The following is a 25,254-nucleotide window of genomic DNA, read 5'->3' on the forward strand; positions in this document are numbered from 1 at the left end:
TATCTACGGCGCATGCGCCGTAGACAGCGGCGCGCAGGCGCACTGAGCGCAGCAGTTCCAAGAATGGAGCTGCCGCATTTGTCGACTCCCGTGCGCATGCGCGGGAGTGACGTCATCGCGGCTTCGCCGAATGACAGCGGCGGAGCTGCGAGACGCCACCAGCAAGATGGATGCGGTGGACTACAGGGGACAGCGGCGACTTCGCTGGCTCCTGTGTCAGGTAAGTGACACATAATGGGCTACTATGCGATGCATAGTAGTCCATTATGCTTTACCTTTGCAGGGAAAAAAAGAGGAAGTAAACTCATCAGGGTTTACTTCCTCTTTAATCCTTTGCATTGTGTAAAAAGGATGTTTTATCCTGCAACACAACACTCAGAACTCTTAGTTCCGCCCAGGGGGGCGGTCCCTTGGGTAACAAACCTCCCGTCTGCCAGACAGACCTCAGTACGTCAACAAACAGTATAATGTAAAGATAAAAAGGAGGGGCGGGTGCTGTGTTGGTCGGTGAATTACAAAGAAAATGATTTTACGGTGAGTACAAAAAATCTTTTTCTCTTATATTCACCGACCGACACAGCTCTCTTAGCCATTGGGATATCCCCAAGCAGTGCCAAACAAGGGGTGGGAAAAACAGCATAAAAACTTCAACTGTGCATTAACAAAACAGTACTGTGTTTATCGAAAAAACAAGAAAAAAAATGAATATATATATTGCACATTCAATTGCAACTACACAGCCGCCTGCAAAACTTTGCAGCCAAAACAGGCATCAGCTGATGCAACGATGTCTAAACTTGTAGAACTTGGTAAACGTGTGGACAGACGACCAGGTCGCCCCTTTACACATCTGAGCGTCCGAGGCTTGGTGTCGGAAGGCCCAAGACGTTCCGATTGCCCTTGTGGAGTGGGCCGTGACCAGAAAGGGGGGCACCTGCCCCTTCAAGGCGTAGGCTTGTACTACAATCTAGATCCACATGGAAATGGTGGCCGACGAGACCGCCATGGCTTTCTTTGGACCAGCCACTGAAACAGTGAGTCTGACTTCCGAAATAGAAGCCGTGGCAGACAAATACACCTTTAAAGCTCGAACCACATTCAGAGCGTGAAGGGCCACCACCTTAGGGTGCTTCGGCTTAGGACACAAAGATGGTAACACAATGTCCTCGTTGATATGAAAAGCCGAGACCACTTTCGGTAGAAAAGACGGTTGCGGATACAACACCACCTTATCCTTGTGGATAACCAGATAGGGCGACTTGCAAGACAAGGCCGCCAGTTCCCAAAGCCTCCTGGCCGAGGTGATTGCCACTAGGAAGACCACTTTCTGGGAAAGAGTCAATATGGGAATTTCCCTGATATTTTCAAATGGCGGTTTCTGAAGTGCCAACACCAGGTTCAAATCCCAAGGGGGTAACGGTGGACGCACCAGAGGGACTACATGTCATAACCTCTAAACGAAGGTACTCACTAAGGAGTGAGATGTCAGGGGGGTCGCTGAAAAAAAAAAAAAAAAAAAAAAAAAAGACAACCAAGGCTAAAATTTGCCCTTTAATGGTGCTTAACGCTAATTTCTGGTCTACTCCTTGCTGAAGAAACAGCAGGATCCTGGATATAGAAAAGGAGTGTGGACGCCATCCTTTCTCTTCACACATGGAGATGCAGGCCTTCCAGGTACGATGGTATATCTGAGGAGAAGATTTCCGTGCTCTCAACATAGTTGGGATCACCAAGTCCGACAAACTCCAGTTCCCTCAACACCTGGCTCTCAATAGCCATGCCGTTAAAACCAGCGATGGTAAAGCAGGATGGATAATTGGACCTTGAGACAGAAGGTCCTCTCGCAATGACAGTCGCCAGGGAGCGTCTGCCACCAGACACACCAGGTCTGCGTACCAGGGATGCTGAGGCCAATCTGGGGCAACCAGTATCACTGGGATCCCCTCGGCTTCCACTCTGCGAAGCAGATGTGGTAACCGTTTTAGTGGAGGAAAGGCGTAGATCAGCTGGTACTGATCCCATGGAGCCACCAGCGCATCTGACGCGTCTGCCCGCGGATCTCTTCTCCTGGACACGAATCTTGGCACCTTCCGATTGAGATGGGAGGCCCACTGATCCACATCTAGTGTGCCCCACTTCAGGCAAAGTAACCTGAATATCTCTGGATGCAATGCCCATTCTCCTGGGTCCAGCATCTGTCGACTCTGTCTGTCTGCCAGTTCTCCACTCCCCGGATGTAAACAGTCGACAGGGCTGGTACGTGTCGCTCTGCCCACCAAAGTATGTGAGCGATCTCCCTTGCAGCGGCTGAGCATCTTGTTCCCCCTTGGTGATTGACATATGCCTACCCTGTCTGCCACCCGAAGGGGACTTCGGACAGTGACAGTCCCACCCTCCTTGCTGCCGCTGACTGAGGGGCTCTTTCCCGCCGGACTCACCACAAGTAGTGCCTGTAGTCCCTGAGTGTGCCCAAGTGCAGAGGAAACAAAAGCTGTGTCGGTGGCAGCCACCGGAATGAGCGCTAAAACGTTCTAGAAATGTGGTCAGGCTTCAATAAAATGGCCGCCCAGCGTCCACAATACACAGACAGGAAACAGGGAAAATGGCTGTGAGAGCACATGAGCCATGCTGCTGCTAGAGGCCGCCAGTGTCCTGAATAGGAGATCACTTGGAAAATGGCCGCTGAAGCACAGTAAGGCATGCTGCCCTACGCCCCCACACCTAAAATGGCTGCCAGCAGCTCCATGAGGTACAGAAAGAAAAACTATGGCAGAGACACAGCGCCGCATCAGATCACAGTAGACCCTCACAGGCACATTCCAGGGGCATAAAACACAGGACCCAGGACACCGCTAGCCAGCCCCCCCATCCCAGATGAGAGCCCACAGAGATCCCCTGTATATGCACACATACACCGCTCAGCAGCCACATGCAGCATCCCCCCAGGGAGGGGGGGAAGATGGGGACAGGGGAGAGAAGAGAGGGAGGTGAGGGACCCCCGAATCGACCTCCCAGGGAATGCTCAGCTGCTCAGCCCCACCGAGGCAGGGAGAGCTGTACTTGCCAGTCCTGAAGAGCTGGGAGACATTCCATTGCAGAACTACTCACTGATCAGTATAGGGTAGCTGCTGGCCCGGCATATGTATGCCCCGGAGCATAAAAGCTCACCGCCCACCTCTGGAGCTGAGGTTTCGTCGTGGCCTGCCAAGCGCGTAGCTGCGGCCTGCACACACTTGATGGCCAGACTGGGGAGACGATAAGGGTATCCAGCCTGTCACCCAGCTGGCTGTTGATAGCAGATCACAGGATCATTCATTTTGCGCAAAAAGCCAAGCTTCTGCATAAAAAAAAAAAAAAAGCACGGACCGATGGGCCCACAGGGTTCCTAGGTCCTTCTTCACTAGGCAAAATAAAACTGAGGTCTGTCTGCAGACGGGAGGGTTGTTACCCAAGGGACCGCCCCCCTGGGCAGAACTAAGAGTTCTGTGTTACAACTAATGCCTAGTATTCTCCTAGTGATGAGGCTAACAACCCAATGGCTAAGAGGAGCTGTGTCGGTCGGTGAATATAAGAGAAAAAGGTTATTTTATGCAATTGCATTAGGTGCAATTATTATATGCCATAATTTTTGTTTGACAAAACAGTTGTCGATAATAGTTATGTTAGGGCCGTTTCCCATCTGTGCAATTCATATGCGATCCACGTGCAGTGTTATCCAAATGACTGGGCTGAAATCGCACGGACTGCTCCAAAAGTGGTGCATGAAAAAAAAAAAAAAAAAAAGAAGAAGAGAAAAAAAGTACAGAAATCAGATCTCATGGTACTACTCTACCATGTTATCCAGTACAGACAAACACACTGCATTTGTCTTTGGGGGTGGCATTAAAACTGACAGTCACTCACTGCAGATCTACGATGTGCAGTGGGTTTTGAACCGCGTTTTGGTATGAACTGGCCATTACTGATATGCAACCATCCAAATAGCAACTTCATTCCACTTCTGCAGTAGATATGACTATTCGTCTGTTTGTGTAAAAGCTTTCAGTGTTTGCATTGTCCCACAGAAAAATGGTAAGACACAGCTGCAAACCGACACACGCTGAGAAATGTGTACTGTCATTATTCTGCTAGATATTGGATGCCTGCAGTTGTCATAATGATTTTTTTTTATTGGTTAAGAATCATGGTGTAGACAATCCTGTTTTGTTCCATCAACATCAGTACAGGCATGGAAAAAATGTTCTGCTGCATTTTTTAGGACTTGAATAATGTCAACGAGCATCCTGGCAATAGTAGCAAAAATAACTAAAAGTGATGTCACTGGTAAAAATCTACATTCCCACACACTGCCAGGGCTAAAATGCTAAACAGAAAAGACAGGTTTAAAAAAAAATGCTGATACCTTTCTTTCCTTCCTTACTCCTGAATTCAGTGTAGTTGAGGAAATCTACATCCAGGGAGATGTATGAAAGCTGGTTGATGGGGATTACAAGAACTCCAGTCAAATGCTATTTTAAAAGTTTTTCATAGACTGGAGAAGAGTTGGAATCCCTGTAAGGTTTTGGTTGATTTAAAGCTGGCCATACATGGATTGAAATACGTCCAACTCAGCAGCGACCAACCGAGTTTTGATCCATGTATGGGCAGGCTGATTGCACTGAAAGTAATTTAAACAATCAATTTCTGTATAACAAGCCTGTAAATTTTCCCGCTGTATATAAACAAGCAGCTATCCAAAGTGTGGACACAGCCCAACTGCCAGGGTGGATTTTTAGGTTTTCTGAAGTTCAGATTTAGAGACTCCTGTCAATGTCCCTCATTGGTATGACTTCCAGTTGGGGAGACGGAGGGTGATTAAGTGATGTAGTCTGTGCCCACACCAACTAGTTACCTCTACCTGATCACCTGAGAGGACCCCCACCACTACACAGTCAAAGAAAAGCATCCATGTCACCCAGGTAGTGAGCTAAAAAAGGGATCCTCCTCTTGTGCACTGAAAAATTTAGAAGATCTGGGACCCAGCCTGTTATATTACCATGGATTTAAGTAAAATAGGATTTTAGCTTAGTTTTTTTTTTTAACCAATATAGTAATTAGATGGGATTTAATGCAGAGTTCCATTTGAATCAAACACCTTTTGCGCAGCTGCAAACATTGGTTGCATCCAATCGGTGTTGAAAACCATTGGTGGCATCAGGGTGACTTCTAGCACTCAACGTTGTACAGGTATAAGACTACATGTACAAAAGAATAAACGTTTTAAATGCATATAAACGGGGCTCATATACAGAATGATTGACTGTCAGGTATAAACAACATTTGTGGACATAAAATAAAGTCTAGGAGTCACCAATAGTCATTTATCGGCTCTCAAACCTGAGCAAGACCAATATGTAATACATGATGGTAACTGAAATAAAAAAAGATTAAGAAAACATTTCTAACACATTGGAGTTTATTTACTAAAGGAAAATCCACTGTGCACTGAAAGTGCCGTCGCTGTGGATCTGAGGGGGACATGCAAGGAAAATAAAAAACAGCATTTTTGCTTGGATGATAGAAATCAGCAGAGCTTCCCCTCGTTTCAGATCTTCCCCTCAGATCTACAGCGACTGCACATGTAGCGTACAGGGGATTCGTCTTTGATAATCCAATCCCCATTGTATCCAAGGGCTCATGGCTCTGGTCATGAGGGAGTAGAATCTAAACACAATAGCAGGGCCATTTTATACAGATTGGTCACTAGAGGGTGCAAGAGCCTCAAGTGACATTTCATGCACAAAAGTTCAGAAAAAATATTCACAGTTCTGTTGTAAAATTACACAGACAGCAAAGGCAATGCCATAAAAAGGTAATAGTACGATTTGTTCATCAATTAGCCCATCTTCTCCTTATATACTAAGCTTGAGGAAATGGAGCCTACAAAATTGTCTCGGACTGCTTCCGTCACATTAAAATATCACAATTATAAAATATGTCAAGTGATCATAAAGGTTTGTTTTATATTTTAAATAACAAACTTGTTATACTTGCCTAAAAAACCCTTGCACAGAGCAGCCCCGAGTCTCCATTTCTGGGGTCCCCCAGCTCCTCCTCTTTGGTGGGTGCCCCCACAGGAAGTCGATTTCCACAGGGGCATCCCGAGTCTTGCTGCTGTGTCCATTAATAGGCAGCAGGACTCGGCCCTGCCCCCGGCCTCCTGTGACACTGTATTTGACAGACAACAGCGGCAGCCAATAGCTCATGCTGCTATCTATCCAATGAGAACCTGAGACAGCGACTGGAGCTGCTGGGCCTGTGCTCATTGCTGGATCGATCAAGTTCAGGTAAGAGAAAGGGGGGCTCTGGGGGGCAGCTGCAGCACAGAAGATTTTTCACCTTAATGCATAGAATGTATTAAGATGTAAAAGCCTGAGACTGTACAACTCCTTTCAGTGTACATATGACCCGGAAAACAAATTCTCCTCTAAAAATGAGAATCCTGCCTCTACGACATTTAGAAAGTAGCTTGGTTAAATATTTGATTTGGCTCAACAACGTGCCAGTGTCCTCTATTTCCAGGGACAGTATGGTGCTTTGTTTTGAATTTTTTTAGATGTGTCCTCGATAATTCTACTTACTTAGATAAACATATCAGTAAACATAATTCAATCTAAATTTTCTCCAAGGTAACAGTGATGGTCACACGCTAAAACAATCTGAATCAAATGACCTAAAATATTAAATTGGCAACTATGTACAGTATTCTATATTCACAAAAATGCATTAAAACTTTCATAATGTGGCATAGAAATTTTAAATATCCCAAACAAGTTGCAAAACCTTATGCAGTATTAAACCCAAGAAGAAATTTATTTCCGCTCACCAATTCTCAGATATGGTGGCTGCATTGTTTTTTTTATATTATTTTTCTAAAACCTACAAAACATTTCTACTGCACCGAAGGTTCCAAGAGTACAATGGCTTCCACAATTTTAACCACTTGCTTACAGGGCACATAAACCCCTGCCCAGACCAATTTTCAGCTTTCAGTGCTCTTACTCTTTGAATGACAATTGCGCGGTCATACAACATTGTACCCAAATTAAATTTTTATATTTTTTTCACACAAATAGAGCTTACTTGCTTGATGAGGCACTGATTGGTGAGCACTGATAGGTGGCACAAATGAGCTGGCGGTTGCTCTCCTATCGGGACTAATGTCCCTCTGACAGCTGCCGGTGATCACTGCGTGAGGAGAAAAAAAAAAACAGCCGATTACCGGCTCTATTTACATCACATGATCAGCTGGCATTGGCTGACAGCTGATCACGTGGTAAGGGGGCGGGATCGACTAGGTGGTAAGGGGTCTCAGACTCGCTGATCACAGAATGTGCCACGCGCACCCTGCAGGGGGCACGCCAGCCACTTGAGCACGGGAGTATGTCTATTGATGCCCTCCCAGCAAAGTAGATCCGCACTGTAGCCGTCATTCGGCTATAGCGCAGATCTGAAGTGGCTAAAATGGAAGTGGTTTAGCACAACTAGGACTCAAGAGTTGGTCACCCAGCCAAAGTGCACAAATTAGGGTAGAAGGGCCTTCATAAGAGAGGTGACCAAGAACCCGATGTTCACTCTGTCAGAGCTCCAAAAAAAGCACCTTAAGGTGGAACAGGATTCTCTGGTCTGCGGAAACAAAGATTGAACCATTTGGCCGCAATTCTAATGTTGTCTGGAGGAAACCAGGCACTGTTCATCACCTGCCCAATTTCATCCAAACAGTAAGAGCCGGTTCACACTGCGGGCGATGCGAGGCGACACGACTTGCCTCGCCTCGATCTGACAAGTCGCCCCCGTTCTGTACAATGGAACCGTTCTGAGAGGAGCGACTCGAGTCGCTCCGACTCAGAAAAAAGGTTCCTGTACTACTTTCGGGCGACCTCAGGGCGACTTGCATTGACTTCTATACAGAAGTCATCTGCAAGTTGCCGCTGAGGTCGCGGCAGGTCGCGGCGAGGCAAGTCGGTGTCGCCTCGCATCGCCTGCAGTGCGAACCGGCCCTAAAGCAGCAGCATCATGCTGTGGGGGTGTTTTTCACCAGCAGGGACTGGGAGACTGGTGAGGGAAAGCTTAATGGAGAAATGTATGGAGACATTCTCATGAAAATGTGTGCGTATTTATGTCTCTGACACTTCCCATATCACTGTATATCGTATTCACCTAAAAGTTTTTTCACATTTTAGATACTTTCCATTGACACCACCATTTGTGGAAGGGAATTCCAAATCATAACTGTTCTAACAGTAAAGAACCCCTTACACAGTTTAGGGTTAAACCGCTTCTCATCCAACATCACCGAGTGACTACGTGTCCTCTTGAACAACCCGAGACCGAACAGTTTTTCCCCCAATCCTTGAATCACCATTTATATATTGCCATCATATCTCCTCTGAATCACTTCAGTCCCAGAAGTGATTTACCCACTTCCTGACCAGGCGCAAAAGTTATAATGTCTACAAAATAGGGGATATATTTAAAGCATTATATATTTTTTATTTTTTTTACTAGTAATGGCGCTGATCAGCGATCATTAGCGGGAATGCAACATTGCGGCAGACAAATGACACTATTTTGGGACCATTGACATTTATACAGCGATCATTGCTATAAAAAAGCACCGATTACTGTGTAAATGTCACTGGCAGGGAAGGGGTTAACAATAGGGGGCATGCAAGGGGTTAAATGAGTTCCCTGGGAGGGGTTTCTTACTGCTGTGGGGGGGAGGGAACTGACTGGAGGAGAGATCACCGTTCCTGACCACTAGGGACAGCAGATCTCTCTCACTCCTCCTGTCAGAACGGGGATCTGTCTGCTTACATTGACAGATTCCCTTTCTGGCTCTCTGTGCAGTGATCGCAGGGGGCCAACGTAGATCGCAGCCGTCTGCCACACGCATAGTCTGCGGCGGTTTGCGCAGCCGTGCCAACGTATAACAATGGCCGCTGATCGGCAACAGGTTAAAGCGGGACTGCAGTCTGCTCACATAATTTGGAATAAAAACATCTTTCCCATTCTGAAGCTTTCCTCAAACCACTTCGCTTATATTTTATATATACTTTGATTCTGTACTTGCCAAATATACTGCAGAAATCTTCCTCCACAAAGTCTGGCTGCAACCATTTTAACTGGGCAGCTGAAGCTGCTGCCTGCTCACTTCCTGGATATACACAGAGGCACACCTCCAGCTGCATTGGTCCTCTTATACCCCCCTTCCTGGAGAGGGAGAGGGAGAGAGATGTGCATGATGTCATAAGCCTAGGATAATGACCAGACAAGAAACAGGAAGTGGGTTGTATAAGGTATTTACTGGCAGAAGAAAAAAAAATGTTTTAGGCTGCATGCACACCTTGGCGTGCCAAAGTCACGCTTTTTCCGCCATTTTTTTTGGTCACTAATGTAAAAGGCAGAAAAACGCCTGTAATCTGCCCCCCAAAGAAGCTCATGTTCTTATTTGAGCTTAGGTCGTTTTTCAGGTCTTCTGCTTAAGGTGACAAAATGCTCAGATCTGTGCCATTGAAATTAACAGGATTGTGCTTGCTGCCCGTTTTTTTAGGCATTTATTCAGGAGTTTTAGGAGCTGAAAAACACTGAGGTGTGAATGCAGCCTTACTGTCCAAAGTTAAAACAAGGGCAGAAGATTTAATAGATGGAAAGTTGAAAAAAAAAAAAAAAAAAAATACTGAAGGTCAGCTTTAAGAATCTCTTCTCTAGGGAAAATGAGCCCAATGAGTGTAGCCTTCCCTCATTTCAGAGATCCTCCAGCCCCCTTATTAGTTTAGTTGCCCATCATTGGACTCTCTCAAATTCTAGCACATTCTTCCTTAGCACTTTCTACCATTTTAGAAAGCTCTACGCAAACTGTTGGCGCTATACAAATGCTGTATAATAAGTTTCTCTTTCCAGAATATTCCCTTTTTATTAAATGTGATTATGATGGCCTTGCTCGCTGGTGCTTGGCATTGCATGCTATTGTAGAGCATATCAGTAACTAGGACCCCCAGGAGGTTCTTGCCCTAGTGTGTAGCTTGCATTCATAGTTTTAGCTCCCAAGTGCATTACTTTGCATTTCCCTACATTGAACCTCATTTGCCATGTAGTTGCCCACTCCTATTTTATTGAGGTGCTCTTGTAAAGTTTCAATATCCAATTGTAAAGTTATTGCCCTGCTTAGCTTTGTATAATAATTAAATACAGAGATTAATATAAATAGTTCAATCTCCATATCATTTATGAACAAGTTAAACAGATTTGATCCCAGGACAAAGCTCTGGGGCACCCCACTCACAACTCCAGACCATTTAGCAGCTACGGTATTTATCACCAACCATTGGACAGCTTCCAACATGACAACGATCCTAAGCACACAACTAAGACAACACAGGACTGGCTTAGGGACAACTTTGTGAATGTCCTAGATTGGCCCAGCCAGAGCCCTATTGAACATCTCTGGAGAGACCTGAAAATGGCTGTCCACTGAAGGTCTCCATCCAACTTAACGGAGCTTGAGGCTGCATTCACACCTAAGCATTTTCAACTTGTTAAATCCCAGAAAAAAAGTCCAAAAAAAAAAAAAAAAACACATTAATTTCAATGGCACCTGTTTACATCTGAGTGTTCCGTCACCTGAAGCAAAACACCTGAAAAAAAGCCTTAAGCTCAAAAAAAAAAATAAAAAAAAAAAAGAGAACATGAGCGTCTTTGGGTCAGATTACAGGCGTTTTCTGCTTTTTACATTGGTGAGCTGTACAAAAATCCCAGTAAAAAAAAAAAAAAAAAAAAAAAAAAAAAAAAAGCAGACCTTTGAAACGCTCAGGTATGAATGCAGCCTGAGAGAATTTGCAAAGAAAAATAGCATAAAATCTCCCAAACCAGGCATGCAAGGATTGTCGTGTCATACCCAAAAAAGACCCAAGGTTGGAAATGCTGCCAAAAATGCTTCAAACTGCTGAGTAAAGAGTCTGAATACTTAAATACACATATTTCATTTTTTTTATTTTAATAAATTCACAGAAATCTAAAATTCTGTTTTCACTTTATCATTATGGGGTATTGCATGTAGATTAGCCATTTGACCTCCAGGAGATCTACCCCCTTTATTACCAGGCCATTTTTTGCGATACGGCACTGCATTAATTTGACAATTGCGTGGTAGTGCAACACTGTACTCAAATAAAATTGATGTCTTTTTTCCCCCACAAATAGAGCTTTTTTTCGGCGGTATTTGATCACCTCTGCGGTTTTTATTCTTTGCCGTATAAACAAAAAAAACACTGACAAATTTTTGAAAACATAAAAAATATTGTTTTCTTTCTGCTATAAAACATATCCAATACAAAAATTTAAAAATAAAATTTCTTCATCAATTTAGGCCAATATTTATTCTGCTACACATTTTTAAACAAAAATCCAAAAAGCGTATATTGATTTGTTTGCGCAAATGTTATAGCGTCTACAAACTATGGAATATTTTTCATTTTTATTTACTAGTAAATGGTGGCCATCAGCGACCTATAGGAATATTGTGGTGGGCAAAAATCTGACACTGACACTATTTGGGGACCAGCGACATGAATACAGTGACCAGTGCTAAAAAATATGCACTGTCACTGTACTGACACTGGCAGAGAAGGGGTTCACATCAGGAACAATCAAAGAGTTAACGGTGTGTCTAGACTGTGATTCAGTGTAGTGGGGGGAGGTGCTTTTACTAGTGGAAGACATGGATCGGTGTTCCTGCTTTACAGGAACACAGGATCCATGTCTTTTTTTTTTTATTCACAGAACAGCAATTGTGACTTGTTTACATAGGCAGACTACCGTTCTGCCTGTGTAATGAACGATCGCTGACGTACCCATCAATCAGCTCCCACTGTGTAGAATCATAGCGGAAGCAGACCTGGAAGTGTCAGATTAAGTACTAGGTACGCGATCTGGCACACAACAGCTGCAGTAAATGTAGAGTCAGTGGTCCCGCAAGTGTTTAATGAGAAAAAAAAAAAAACATGAATTTAAACAAACTGTAGTATCAAGGCTGTGATATAACAAAAGTTGAAAATAGTGAAGGGGGTCTGAATACTTTTGAAATGCACTGTATATAGCAAAAAATAAACCCAGTGGTGATTAAACACCACCAAAGGAAAGCTGTCTCCGAAAATAAATAAATATGTCACTTGGGTACAGTGTTGCTTAACAAAGTTTCATTCAACGTGTGACACGTGGCTTGCCCACATGGGCTCCACCCTAATAACATCTCCCCCCCCACCCTCCTTTCTTTCTTTGCCCATCCCAGGCAAACGCCTCCACTCAGTTTTTCTCCTCTTCTGATCTTTTCCATTCTCTCTCTTCAGCACCTCCCGCCTCTTGCCCTAGTAAATCAAATGCCCAATGCCTCCCCCCTCTAACGTTGCAGAGGTGCCAATGATAGCAAACATGGCGCTCGCCTAGTCAGAACTTTGTTCCCCATTTCATTTGAATCCATGAAGTTTTTAGTTCATGATATCTGGATAACATGTACTGTATTTCGGTATTATGTTGGAATTCTTTTACAGACAGCACACCTCTGTACTCTAAAGGGTCCTTGTGCCTTACTATATTTTTTTTGTACTATTCTGGAAAAACCTAAAAACCCAATAAAATCTTTGTGAAACGAAGTGTGACAGTGCTTAGAGCTGAAAACTGGCCTGGACAGGAAGAGGGTGAAAGTGTCCAGATTTGAAGTGGTTATTTGTACAATACAGGATACAGACTGAATAAACATGGACCCTGGGTTACAGGTACATGGACACTGGCAAAGCTTTGCTGGACTCACCCTCCTAGTCCTAGGGTGATGGACCTCTTTTTCCCTTTGCTCCACTAGTTTATTATACTTCAGATTCTTCATTTAACTACTTACCATCTTCTAATCTATTAATAGAAGCAGTGCATCAGGGCCAATGGAACCTCAGTATAATCTTGGGAGCCATAGCTAGTCTCCATGGTGCGGGGTGGCCTGTAATTTTTCTTCAGCATTTGATCCTGCTTGGGAACTCACCTCAGCACTTAGTGCAATGTGTATAGTTAGCCCCAGAGTAATGTACAGGGCCATGGTACCATTCCTATAGCACCCAGACCCAAAAGACCCATTCTGGGGGGATACCCATTGTGATTGGTTAAGTTTGGACCCCAATAAGGGACCAGCAACATGGACGGGTTGCGGTGACCTCCCACATGGACACCCTTACAGCCATTTTCACTCCCTACTATGCGATTAACTCAGATGGGAATACCCACACCGATAAGCGCAAACCAGGTGCAAGGAAACTCTAGCAGATGGTCATGTGAACACTCTGCCAAAGACCTGTCAAACTCTCAAACAGCGGCAATGCTTCCCACTGCACATGAGCAGCACCCCATTTTAACAACAGTCTCTGCATCCAATTCTAGCTCAAGCTCTGGCCCACACCAACCAGGCTACTTGACCAAGGCATATTTTTCTGCAGCCCTGTCAGATTTGCTTATATTAAAGCTGTCTGTCTGGAGTGAGAAAGTGAAAGGTTTTCTCACTGCCAGCCTCTTTATACACCTGACATAATGACTTAACGCAACATGCTTGCCAATGTAGGTACAGTGGCTTGAAAAATAATTCATACCCCTTGAAATTTTCCACATTTTTGTCATGTTACAATCAAAAATGTAAATGTATTTTATTGGTATTTTATGTGATAGACCAACACAAAGTGCCACAGAATTGTGAAGTGGAAGGAAAATGATAAATGGTTTTAAAAACTTTTTTATAAATAAATATGTGAAAAGTGTGGCGTACATTTGTATTCAGCCTCCCTGATTCAATACTTTGTAGAACCCCCTTTCGCTGCAATTACAGCTACAAAGTCTACAAAGAGGGACATTTCTGCACAATTTTCTTTGCAAAATAGCTCAAGCTCTGTCAAATTGGATGAAGAGTGAACAGCAATTTTCAAGTTCTCAATTGGATTTAGGTCTAGACTTTGTCTGGGCCATTCTAACACATGAATATACTTTGATCTAAACCATTCCATTGTAGCCCTTGCTGTATGTTTAGGGTCATTGTCCTGCTGGAAGGTGAACCTCTGCCCCAGTCTCAAGTGTTTTGCAGACTAAACAGGTCTTCTTCTAAGATTGCCCTGTATTTGGCTCCATCCATCTTCCCATCAACGCTGACCAGCTTCCCTGTCCCTGCTGAAGAAAAGCATCCCGGCAACATGCTGCTACCACAACCATGTTTCACGGTGTGGATGGGGTGTTCAGGGTGATGTGCCGTATTCACCACAGCCTTTTGCCTTTAGGCCAAAAAGTTCAATTTTAGTCTCGTCTGACCAAGTCACCTTCTTCCACATGTTGGCTGTGTCCCCCACATGGCTTCTCGCAAACTGCAAACAAGACTTCTTATGGCTTTCTTTCAACAATGGCTTTCTTCTTGCCACTCTTCCATCAAGGCCAGATTTGTGGAGTGCACAACTAATAGTTGTTCTGTGGACAGATTCTTCCACCTGAGCTGCGGATCTCTGCAGCTCCCCCAGAGTTACCATGGGCCTCTTGGCGGCTTCTCTGATGAATGCTCTCCATGCCTGGCCTGTCAGTTTAGGTGGATGGCCATGTCGATAGGTCTGCAGTTGTGCCAGATTCTCCATTTAAGGATGATAGATTGAAAAGTGCTCTGTGAGATGATCAAAGCTTGGCATATTTTTCATAAACTAACCCTGCTTTAAACTTCTCCACAACTTTATCCCTGGATTGTCTGGTGCATTCCTTGGCGTTCATGATGCCGTTTGTTCACTAAGGTTCTCTAACAAACCTCTCAGGGCTTCACAGAACAGCTCTATTTGAACTGAGGCGATTAAAGTACACACAGGTGGACTCTACTTACTAATTTGTTGACTTCTGAAGGCAATTGGTTCCACTACATTTTAGTGAGACTACTTTCACACCAAGCTGCCCATAGCGCTGGTGATAAAACGCTGCTATTTTTAGTGGAGTTTTACCATTGGATTTGCAGCACATTTCGGCCCCTAGCGGGTGCTTTTACCCCCGCTAGCTGCCGAGAAAGGGTTAAAACCGACCGCAATAGCGGCGTTTTGTCGTCGGTATTGCAGCGCTGCTCCATCGATTTCAATGGGGAGCAGCGGTGGAGAAGCGATAAACACACCAAAGATGCTGCTGGCAGGACTTTTCCTGATGTCCTGCCAGTGCACCGCTCCAGTGTGAAAGCCCTCGGGCTTTCACACTGGAGACAATGGAGCAGCAGTTTAAGGGGGATTGCAGGCGCTATTTCTAACGCTATATCGCCTGCAAAACGCCCTCGGCGTGAAAGGGGTCTTAGGGGTATCAGCGTAAAGGGGGCTGAATACAAATGCACACAACACTTTTCAGATATTTGTGAAAAAATTGGGAAACCATTTATAATTTTCTTTACACTGCCCAATTATGTGCCACTTTGTGTTGGTCTATCACATAAAATCCCAATAACACACATTTACGTTTTTGATTGCAACATGACAAAAATGTGGGAAATTTCAAGTGGTATGAATTTTTTTTCAAGGCACTGTATGACAACTTTTATTGTGAGCAAAAGCTTTGGCATTGTCCCATTTTATTTTCCTCTGGCATTCTCCTTCTTGGAAGCTAAGAGCCCTGCTAAGTATAAAAACATATTCCCCATTTAACAAATGGAATGGGCAATGTATAATTGGGTGAACCCTGAAAAGATTTTTCACCCCTCCAAGATATATTGCTGAGCTCTATCCAAAAAAAAATTCACCAATTCACTGTTCTAATACTTTAACCACTTAAAAGCGGGATTCCACCCTAAAGTGGAACCTCCGCTGATCGGATCCCTCCCCCCCTCCGGTGTCACAATTGACACCTTTCAGGGGGGAGGGGGGTGGAGATACCTGTCAAAGACAGGTATTTTCACCCACTTCCGGGCAAAGACTCCCGTGGGAGTCTACGCCATTTCCTGCCCTGCCGCGCTGTCTGCTGGGACACACACGGGTCCCAGTGACAGCGCGGAGATTTCCTATTGCGCGGCGCGGCTCGCACATGCGCAGTAGGGAACCGGGAAGTGAAGCCGATTCGCTTCACTTCCTGATTCCCTCACCTAGAATGGTGGCGACAGCAGCCGAGCGATCGATCGGCCTCGGCATCGCTGGAACCCGGGACAGGTGAGTGTCCATTTATTAAAAGTCAGCAGCTGTAGTATTTATAGCTGCTGGCTTTTAATATTTTTTTTTTGGTGGAATCCCTCTTTAAGAACCGGAAGGATTTGACCAGTCCATTTTTTGCGATACGGCACTGCATTGCTTTAACTGACAATTGCGTGGTTGTGGGACTTTTTTTTATTTATTTTTTTATTGTTTATTACAAGGAACAGGGCCCACAAGGACTGACAGGTTACAAATCAACATACAAGTAATAATCCAACAAAACATAACATATGTTGTAGAAACAGTCTCTGTAGAGAACCGGTCAATGCAGTCTTTGAAACTGAGTGACTGCCCCCATCCATGTTACAAATAAAATGGGATGTACCGTGTTTAGGGTGTTCCTGGTGTTTCCTGTGTACAGGGAGGAGGTTTAATGACTCCTCCACTGCATATTGTACAGCGTATATAATGTTGTAGGATTTATGGGGTGTTGCAGTCCAATGGGTCCAGCTCCCAATTATTTTTTAATTTTTATTATCCCTTCGTCCGCGACTCCCCACATGTAGGGAGCGCCCCAGCAGAGCGGGATAGTGAAGGACAGGTCAGAAAGTCTAGTCCAATCACTACTACACAGCCAGTATGATAGTAGAATATAAAAAGTATGTAAACATAGCCCTTCCTTGCTCTATTCAAAATGGAAAACAAGTTTTGCCTATAGTTCTAGTTTAAGTTAAATACTTTTTTTTCCCATTATTTATTATATAAGTTTTGCATAGAGTAGCAAAGGGTTAGAGCCTAAGGTTTTTATTGCTGTCCAAATGCCAGTTCAGAAGATTACAATGCTCACACTGCACGAACATGAAAAAAAATCGTATCGAGTTCAACTTTAACATATATATCAATGTGAGTCAAAGTGGAACTGAAACGATATTAAAGCAGAATTTTACCTCAACATTAATACAAAGTGCTGGGAAAGAAGTCTTTCCATTGACTGTTTGTATGTGCGTACCGGATGGTGTGCAGGTGCAGCAGCAGAATCCTTGAAGTTCTGACCTTGGCGTTGATCTGTTCTAGCTACCTAGATCAGAAGCCATGGGATTTATTCCATCTCCCTCGGTTTAAATCAGGACACTCTGCTCTATGGATAAGGGGTCATGTCTGAAGCTGCATAGATTAATGTACAGTGCAAAATGTTTTAGGTAGGTGTGAAATAATGCTGTAAAATAAGAATGCTTTTAGATAGAAGTGTTTATTTTTATCATTTGACAAAATGCAAAAGTAAATGAACAGAAGACCAATCCAAATTAGAGCTGCACGATTCTGGCTAAAAGGAGAATCGCAATTTTCTTTGCTTAGAAGATAGATCGCGATTCTCTCACGATTCTCGCAATGTAAAATTATCTCTCTCATTAAAACAAACAAAAAAAATAAAATGGGCCAACTTTACCGTTTCATGATTTTTTTTTTTTTTTTTTAACGATTAATGATGCAGCTCTAATCGAAATCAATATTTATTGTGATAACCCTTTGCCTTCAAAACAGTATCAATTCTTCTAGGTACACGTCGTACCCACAGTATTTTGAAGAAACTCAGCAGGTAGGTTTTCCAAACATCTTTGAGAACAAAGATCTTCTGTGAATGTAGGACGCCTCAAATATGTCTCTTCATGTAATCCCAGACAGACTCCATGATGTTGAGATCAGGACTCTGTGACCCAAACAAACACTTCCAGGACTCCTGTTCCTCTTTACACTGAAAATAGTTCCTAATGACATTGTCTTTATGTTTGGGGTCGTTGTCCTGCTACAGAGTAAATTTGGGGCCAATCAGACCCCTCCCTGATGGAATGGCATGATGGAACCAGTGCTCGGCCAGACACTGACAGAAGTCACAAAGACTGCTGTATACTGCTGATGAGAAAAAGGTAATTTAGCAGTTTATTTTTACTAAAATAATTGCATTTCCATGTTCTGTGTACTGTGGCAGACCAGATTTAGTGAATGCAGGGTCCTGGGTTTAGTAACACTTTAACCAAAAACGGTCAAGTCCATATTTGGATAATGTCAGTAAAGGGCAGAATTTTCAGTGCTTGAAAACCACAAGAAACCTGAAAATGCACATAAATCAGCACAGAGTACTTTGCAAAGTTTATAAATGGCCATGCATTAAACCAAACATTTAAGAGCTTCTCAAGTGAACTGAACCCTTTTCACCAACAGAGATCATTAGGCAGGAAAGACCATCTTAGGATGGCCATGACAGTAAATGGTTTCGAGTATGAACATTAATTTGAATTAGGCGGCTTCTGGCCTCCGAGGTTGTAAAGGCCTCTGGCAGTCAAAGCTGTAATCACACAGGAATATTTTCTACTTTTTTGTGATCCTTCACTTACACAAGAGAACAAACTGACATCTTTGGTCAACTTAGGGCCGGTTCACACAGCGAGGCGAGGCGAGGCGACACGGCTCGCCTCGCCTCGCTCCCGCAAGTCGCCCCCATTCAGTACTATGGAACCGTTCTGAGAGGAGCGACTCGAGTCGCTCCGACTCAGAAAAAAGGTTCCTGTACTACTTCGGGGCGACTTCGGGGGCGACTTGCATTGACTTCTATACAGAAGTCCTCTGCAAGTCGCCACTGAGCTCCCCGCAGGTCGCGGCGAGGTAAGTCGGAGACGCCTCGCCGCGCATCGCTGTGTGAACCGGCCCTTATAAAAAGGTTATCTAGTTTTCTCTGCAGACTTGAGAAGAGTAAATATACATTTGAATATTGAACACACCACAACCAAGGCTGAACAAAAGCCAAATCAATAACCTATTAAACAAAGGAATGCAACGCATGGATAGAGGGGTCACTGGAAAATGTTTTTTTCATAACGTTGCTCACCAGTGAGGAAATGTAATGCACAATATACTATTACTAAGAACTAAAAACACTACAGATCAGCTACAAATCTGACCAGCACTCCATCATGCAATTGTCCCCCTGAACAACCAACAAATACAAATGCTGAAGCAGTGGTCGTCTGATACACATTACAGCACGAAAGATCACAATGAATCTCAGTGGTGGCTGAACTGCTCAATACATGCCCAGCAGGAAAATTAAAATTCAACAAAGAGCTGACACTGAAAGCTGACGGGGCTCCATAAATTGGTTTCAGAGGAAAAGGTCTGTGCTACTGAATGCCACCAACAGTTCTTCAGCAAATTTAAACTACAATTCCAGCATGGCCTGTCAAAATCTTTGTGCTCGCACTCACATTATGTACCCAGTTTACACTTTTGAAATGGACCAGTTGAAAGGTCTGAAGGGGAGCAACTAACAAACATGTGTTGCAGACAACTACTTACACCAGGGAGGCTCAAACTATGGCCTGCCACCTCGAACCAGGAAAGCCCATGCCTATGTTCTGGGATGGCATGTCGGCAAGCACAGAACGCGATCAACGGGCTGCCAACACACCATCCCATAGCATCAGAGTGCATAGAGCTGGCGCCAGCAGCAAAGTAAGCAGGAGCAGCCTAAGCCAATGCTTCCTCTATAGCTCTGGCTTCAGAGTGATGCCTAGTACACTTTGCCTGGGACCTTTATCGCAGCCTAGAAAGTGATGCCAGCAGAACCTGGAAGAAGGTTCACTCTATTTAAACATCACATGCACTGCACTTTTGCAATGGGCATAATAGCACTTATAAAGTGTTGCTTGGCTACTTTAACACTGATCTGCCAGTGCTGCGCAGTGTGCCTGCGACTTTCCTGTGGTTAGCTGCACGGAGACATATACTTCTATTATATCCTGTGTGTTTGGTGTGCTTTCTGAAAGCACCCCCAAAACTCAAGAATGTAGGCGTTTTGGTGCATTTTCAGAAAGTGCACCACTCCCGTAAGATGTAATATAAGTCTATGGCTCAGTGCAGAGGACCCACAGCAAAGCAGAAGGGGCACTGCACTGCAGTGCCAGTAAACCACAGAGCACCAGTGTGCAAGCACCCTTATTAGGGGCCTCAGGACAGAAAGGGCTCGTTTACATTTGCGGTTTGGGGGGCAGCAAAACCCCATAGTTCATTGTTGCCCACGACCGATTACGAGCTCACAAGTGTCCCCCACTCATTAAAAGGTTGAGCACCCCTGACTTGCATAATTTTGGCTTTGGCTTCTGAGTAGGGCTGGAGCAAAGACTGCACACTGCCACTTTTTTTGGTGACCGCCTGTATTGGGAATCAGGGGTGAATTTATTAAAGCTGAACTAAATTAAAGCTTTTTCAGTCCAGTTCAGTTTATTGCCTCACACCATTTTTCTATCATTTTCAGCTCTTTTGTTCACATTCTGCTTTCAGCAGGGAATGAATCATGGTTGTTGGGACACTGGTAGGTGTCTGCTCCTTAACAACCAATGACTCATCCCTGCTGCTGACAGCAGAGAGGAGCTATTGTTTTTTAGGATGCCGACTCCTAACCAATGCCAAAACTAAGACCCCTTTCACACTGGGTCTTTTTTGCAGGCGCTATTGAGCTAAAAATAGCGCCTGCAAACTGACTTGAAACAGCCGCTGCTGTCTCTCCAATATGAAAGCATTGAGGGCTTTTACACTGGAGCGGTGCGCTAGAAGGACAGTAAAAATAAAAAAAAGTCCTGCAGCATCTTTGGAGCGGTGTATACACTGCTCCTGCCCATTGAAATCAATGGGCAGCACGGCTATACCGCCAGCAAAGCGCTTCTGCAGAGGGGATTTGCAGTGATTTTTAACCCTTTCTCGGCCTCTAGAGGGGGGTAAAACCACCCCACTAGCGGCCGAATAGCACCGCAAATCCAACGGCCGACAGTCCTCCCGCCCTAATGTGAAAAGGGGCCTAATGTACAAACTGACCATTTTTCTGTTTACATCCATTTAGGTTTGCGTCAGTTTTTTTTTTTTAAATGGAACAAAAATAGAGGCTTTTTCCGATAAAAAAACTGACCTGAATGGATGAGGATGTAAATGGATGCCTACAGGAATACACTGCTGTCTGTTTTTAATCTGTTAACAAATGGATGAAAAACAGACAGACGAAACGCCCTTGGGAAAGAGGCCAACATGCGGTACTGACCAGATCACCAGGTGAAACCAGAGGGAAAAAGCCTAAAAATAGAAACGAATGTAGCCACCGCATCTAATGATTGGCAAGCTGTAATATACTGTTCATTACATTTTTCTTTATTTTAGGTTTAATACTAATTTAAACAGCTAAAATAAAGTCTTGTGACTGTATTGCCATGCTTAGGTTATAGAGAAAAAAGTTCACTAACATGTGCCAACAATCTATATGTAAACTCTGTCCAGCATCTTGCCTTGCTGCAGATATTTCTACAGGCATATTCAACAGCTTCCGTATTTGGTCTATAAATCTTCCAAACGGCTCCTTTACTCTGAGCATTCAGTCTTCTAATAACGGCCTTGTCTGAATTCCCAGCATATCCTACACGCTTCCTTCTTACAGAAAATATTACTCTTACCAGTGGCAAAAAAAAAAAAACACACTACTTTCTAAAACACTCGCACTTAACCATAAAATGATGCAGTTTAAAATGAAAAAAAAACCTCAATATTACCTTCATGTTTGATGCTTCTGTCTCTAGCTTTGTTAGGTGATTTGAATTATCCTCTAGTTCCTGACGAAGGTTTGTGTTCTCCATTTTCAGAGCCTCCACTTGCTTTAACAACTGGTCATATGAAGCTGCAGCCATGCTGGGCTACCCCCAGGCCTGTAACAAAACTGGAAATTAGTGACTGTATATTGTGACATGACACAGATATGAAACGTAAAAACAAACTGAATGAAGCCAATCAGAAAAAACTGCTCTGCTCTACAAGTATAGTTGTTGAATCAAAAGTAAATTGATGGCGAAAATATAAACATATTCATAATGTGATTGGATCCTTCAAGTTGGTAGTCTCCTTGTGGGCCTTGAAGCACACTTCTCCCACCTACCTAGAGAGAGACTCCCCATTTCATCACTGGCATGGTCTGTATGGAGGGAAATCCACCTAGAATTACCCCTATGGAATGACTCCTCTTTATGCCAATTGTTTACCTTTTCCGATTCTAAACATGGCTATAAATTGAGCGGTTGAGAAAAATTGTTCAATTCCCACATCAACACCGACAAAGGAAATCACACAGTAAAAGGCTCCCATATAATACTTTTTATTACAAAAATGACAGCTGGATTTGCACAGGATTCCAACTAGTTTCACACAATATAATGCTTAGTAATATCAAGGAGTCACTGACAGGTTCACTACTAAAAAAAAAAAAAAAAAAAAAAAAAAAAAAGACAGGCGCACACCGTCAGTGTTGAGGGAATGTCTCCCGCGGAGCCAGTGTGTTCTCCTGGCGGGGAGCAGGGGAAGCCATCCCAGCCGTGAGAACAGTGTTTACTGCTTGCAGCTATAATAGCCACAAGCAATAATTGCATGTAAAATCTGACAGGCTGGTTGTACCCAAGCTGATCGATTCGTTCATACATTGGTACATTCAGCCTGCCCATACATGGTTTGAATCTTGGCCAGTTCTTGCTGAACTGGTGGAGATGTGAATAGTCTATGGCCGGCTTTAGTTCTGGCAGTAGAGGGGCTTGACACATTGGCGCATCTCTACGATAATGGAATCATATGTCCTTTTGGCTACCTATGCATGCAATGCAACTTATCCCACAGGCTTTTACACAAATATTTACAACTCTACTGCCAGAACTAAAGCCGGCCATAGACTATTCAAATCTCGACCAGTTCAGCAGGAACTGGCCAAGATTCAAACCATGTATGGGCAGGCTGAATGTACCAATGTATGAACGAATCGATCAGCTTGGGTACAACCAGCCTGTCAGATTTTACATGCAATTATTGCTAGTGGCTATTATAGCTGCAAGCAGTAAACACTGTTCTTGCGGCCGGGATGGCTTCCCCCGTTCCCCGCCAGGAGAACACAACACCTTGCAGGTGCAGTTTGGTTCCCAAGACCCTAAGCTTATTAAAGTTCCCCCTCATTGGCCTATTATGGTCCCAAGGCCCTAAAGAGTTGATATCCATGCTTTACTTTCACTTACTACAGCTTAAACTGCATACACTACTGCCTTGCTGGTGAAATCCCAATGCCAGTCTATCTTTCCAGCTATGACCAACAAAGATTGGAGCGAAGTCTGGTTACAGCACTTCGTAGTATTACCAGCAATTAACAGCAAACTAATCCAACTATAAAATTCTCCACCGAACATACCTGACCCCAACCCGCTTATATGCAACCCAATGAATTTCCACTTCAACATGTTTATCTCGTCAACAACCTGGAGCAGACTTTCTACATTTAGGGCCAGTTCACACCAGATGCAGTTCCACGCAGTTCTGTGCAGTGCCATTTTTTCTGCACCAATACGGTGCTGAAACTGACCGCATGGTGTTATTTTTAGTGCAGGAAAAATGCGCATGTAACTGAACGGAACTGAGTCTGGTGTGAACTGACCCTTAATGTGGTCTTGTCCCACTACATCACATTTCTGGAAACAGGTTGTAGACCTGCTTTCCTCTCCCCCCCTGTCCAAAACACCCCTGAGGTATGTTTTTTTAGGGCTTATGGACAAGGAACTCGAGTAGACAGATATGCCAGGACTCTTTTGCAGGAAACTATTTCTAGCATACAAACAAATTGCTCTTAGGTGGATGCATATCTTGGCACAAAGCTCTTCTGTGGAAAACCTCTAGCAGGGCTGACAACACTGCTCAGGATGTCAGTGCATGAAGGGACAAAAAAAAAGAAGAAAAGTATATTCAGCTCAAAGTTAGAAGTTCACTAACATTTTGGCAAATTAACAGGCATTTTTATTTTGTACATGCAGTATATTTAAAAGACATGCAACATGAGAAAATGTGCATGTACTGCAGAGATGTATTGGATATGATTTTGTGCAGACACACACTAAGACCTCTTTCACACTGGGGCGGTTTTTAGGCACGTTAGCGCTAGAAGTACCTTTTGCCTAGCTTCCACCTCCCATTCATTCCAGTGTCTTCACATTGGTGCCGTGTGCTTGCGGGAAGTTCTGAAAAGTCCTGCAAACAGCATGTTTGGGGCGGGTTGGGAGCGCTGTATTTAGCGCTCCCAAAATGTCCTGCCCATTGGAACGAATGGGCAGTGTTTTCAAAGCACCGCAAAACTGGAGTTAAGCCTTTTTTTTGGAGGCATCGGGCACTTTCTATCCTCATGCATTAGATGATCTCTTATAATTTAGAGAACATCAGAAGTTGGTAAGAGGCCAATTTAATTTTCATTTGGATTGTTATACTTTATTATTACTGGGAATGGTAGATAGCACATCCAGTTGGTGGAATACGAATGGCATATTTTTTGATACACGTGGACACTTGTTTATATTGTACTCTTTATAACTAGTTGATACACTGAGTTTGCTATATTTTGATAAGTTTTTTTCTTTATGGAGACAGTGCAACCTTTTACATTTTCAAATTTTTTCCTCATCAGCTCCTTGTATCGAAGGAGTATTACAAGTGCAGCAGTCTACACTTCTAATTAGCGGGAGATTTTCATACACTTAAAAATCTCCATAGGTGAGGTTTAAAAATTTCTACTGGTTACCCACTTCTGAGTTACAGAGGTCTTTTGCTAGAATTATTGCTCTCACTCTAACGATCGCAGCGATACCTCGCATGTGGTTTGAACACCGTTTACATATGTGGGCGCAACTTATGTATGCGTTCGAGCGCTGTGGCGCTTTTTTTTTATTTATTTATTTTTTTTTTTTTAAGGCACAGCGTAAAAATAAATGAAAGTAAAATAAATAAGAAGTGTAAATATCCCTTGCAATAGAAAAAAAAAAAAAACATGACAGGACCTCTTTAATGCGACATCTGGGTTCAAAAAGACCTCAGATCTCACATTTACACTTAAAAGCAATAAACATGAAAAAACGATCCTAAAGAGGAATGCCCGCTGTGGAGAAAAATACTGGGTTACGGCAGCTATTTGCTGCCACAATGGTATTTATTGTCAAAGTGCCGACGT

General features: G+C 43.7%; 1 protein-coding gene across 7 annotated transcripts in view; it reads right to left on the minus strand.

The window, feature by feature from the left end:
• APC (APC regulator of Wnt signaling pathway) overlaps positions 1 to 25,254 on the minus strand; it is a 208,352-nt gene that overhangs the window by 94,715 nt on the left and 88,383 nt on the right. For all 7 annotated transcript variants that reach the window (XM_077462284.1, XM_077462285.1, XM_077462286.1 and 4 more), the window contains one exon: positions 21,788 to 21,940. In XM_077462284.1, the coding sequence (XP_077318410.1) occupies positions 21,788 to 21,922 (135 nt within the window). In that variant the 5' untranslated portion in view covers positions 21,923 to 21,940. The remainder of the gene's footprint in view (positions 1 to 21,787; positions 21,941 to 25,254) is intronic.

The sequence above is a fragment of the Lithobates pipiens genome, unplaced genomic scaffold, assembly GCF_037356315.1.
Source record: "Lithobates pipiens isolate NorthernLeopardFrog02 unplaced genomic scaffold, aLitPip1_a1.2 Scaffold_3, whole genome shotgun sequence".
NCBI classification, from domain to species: domain Eukaryota; kingdom Metazoa; phylum Chordata; class Amphibia; order Anura; family Ranidae; genus Lithobates; species Lithobates pipiens.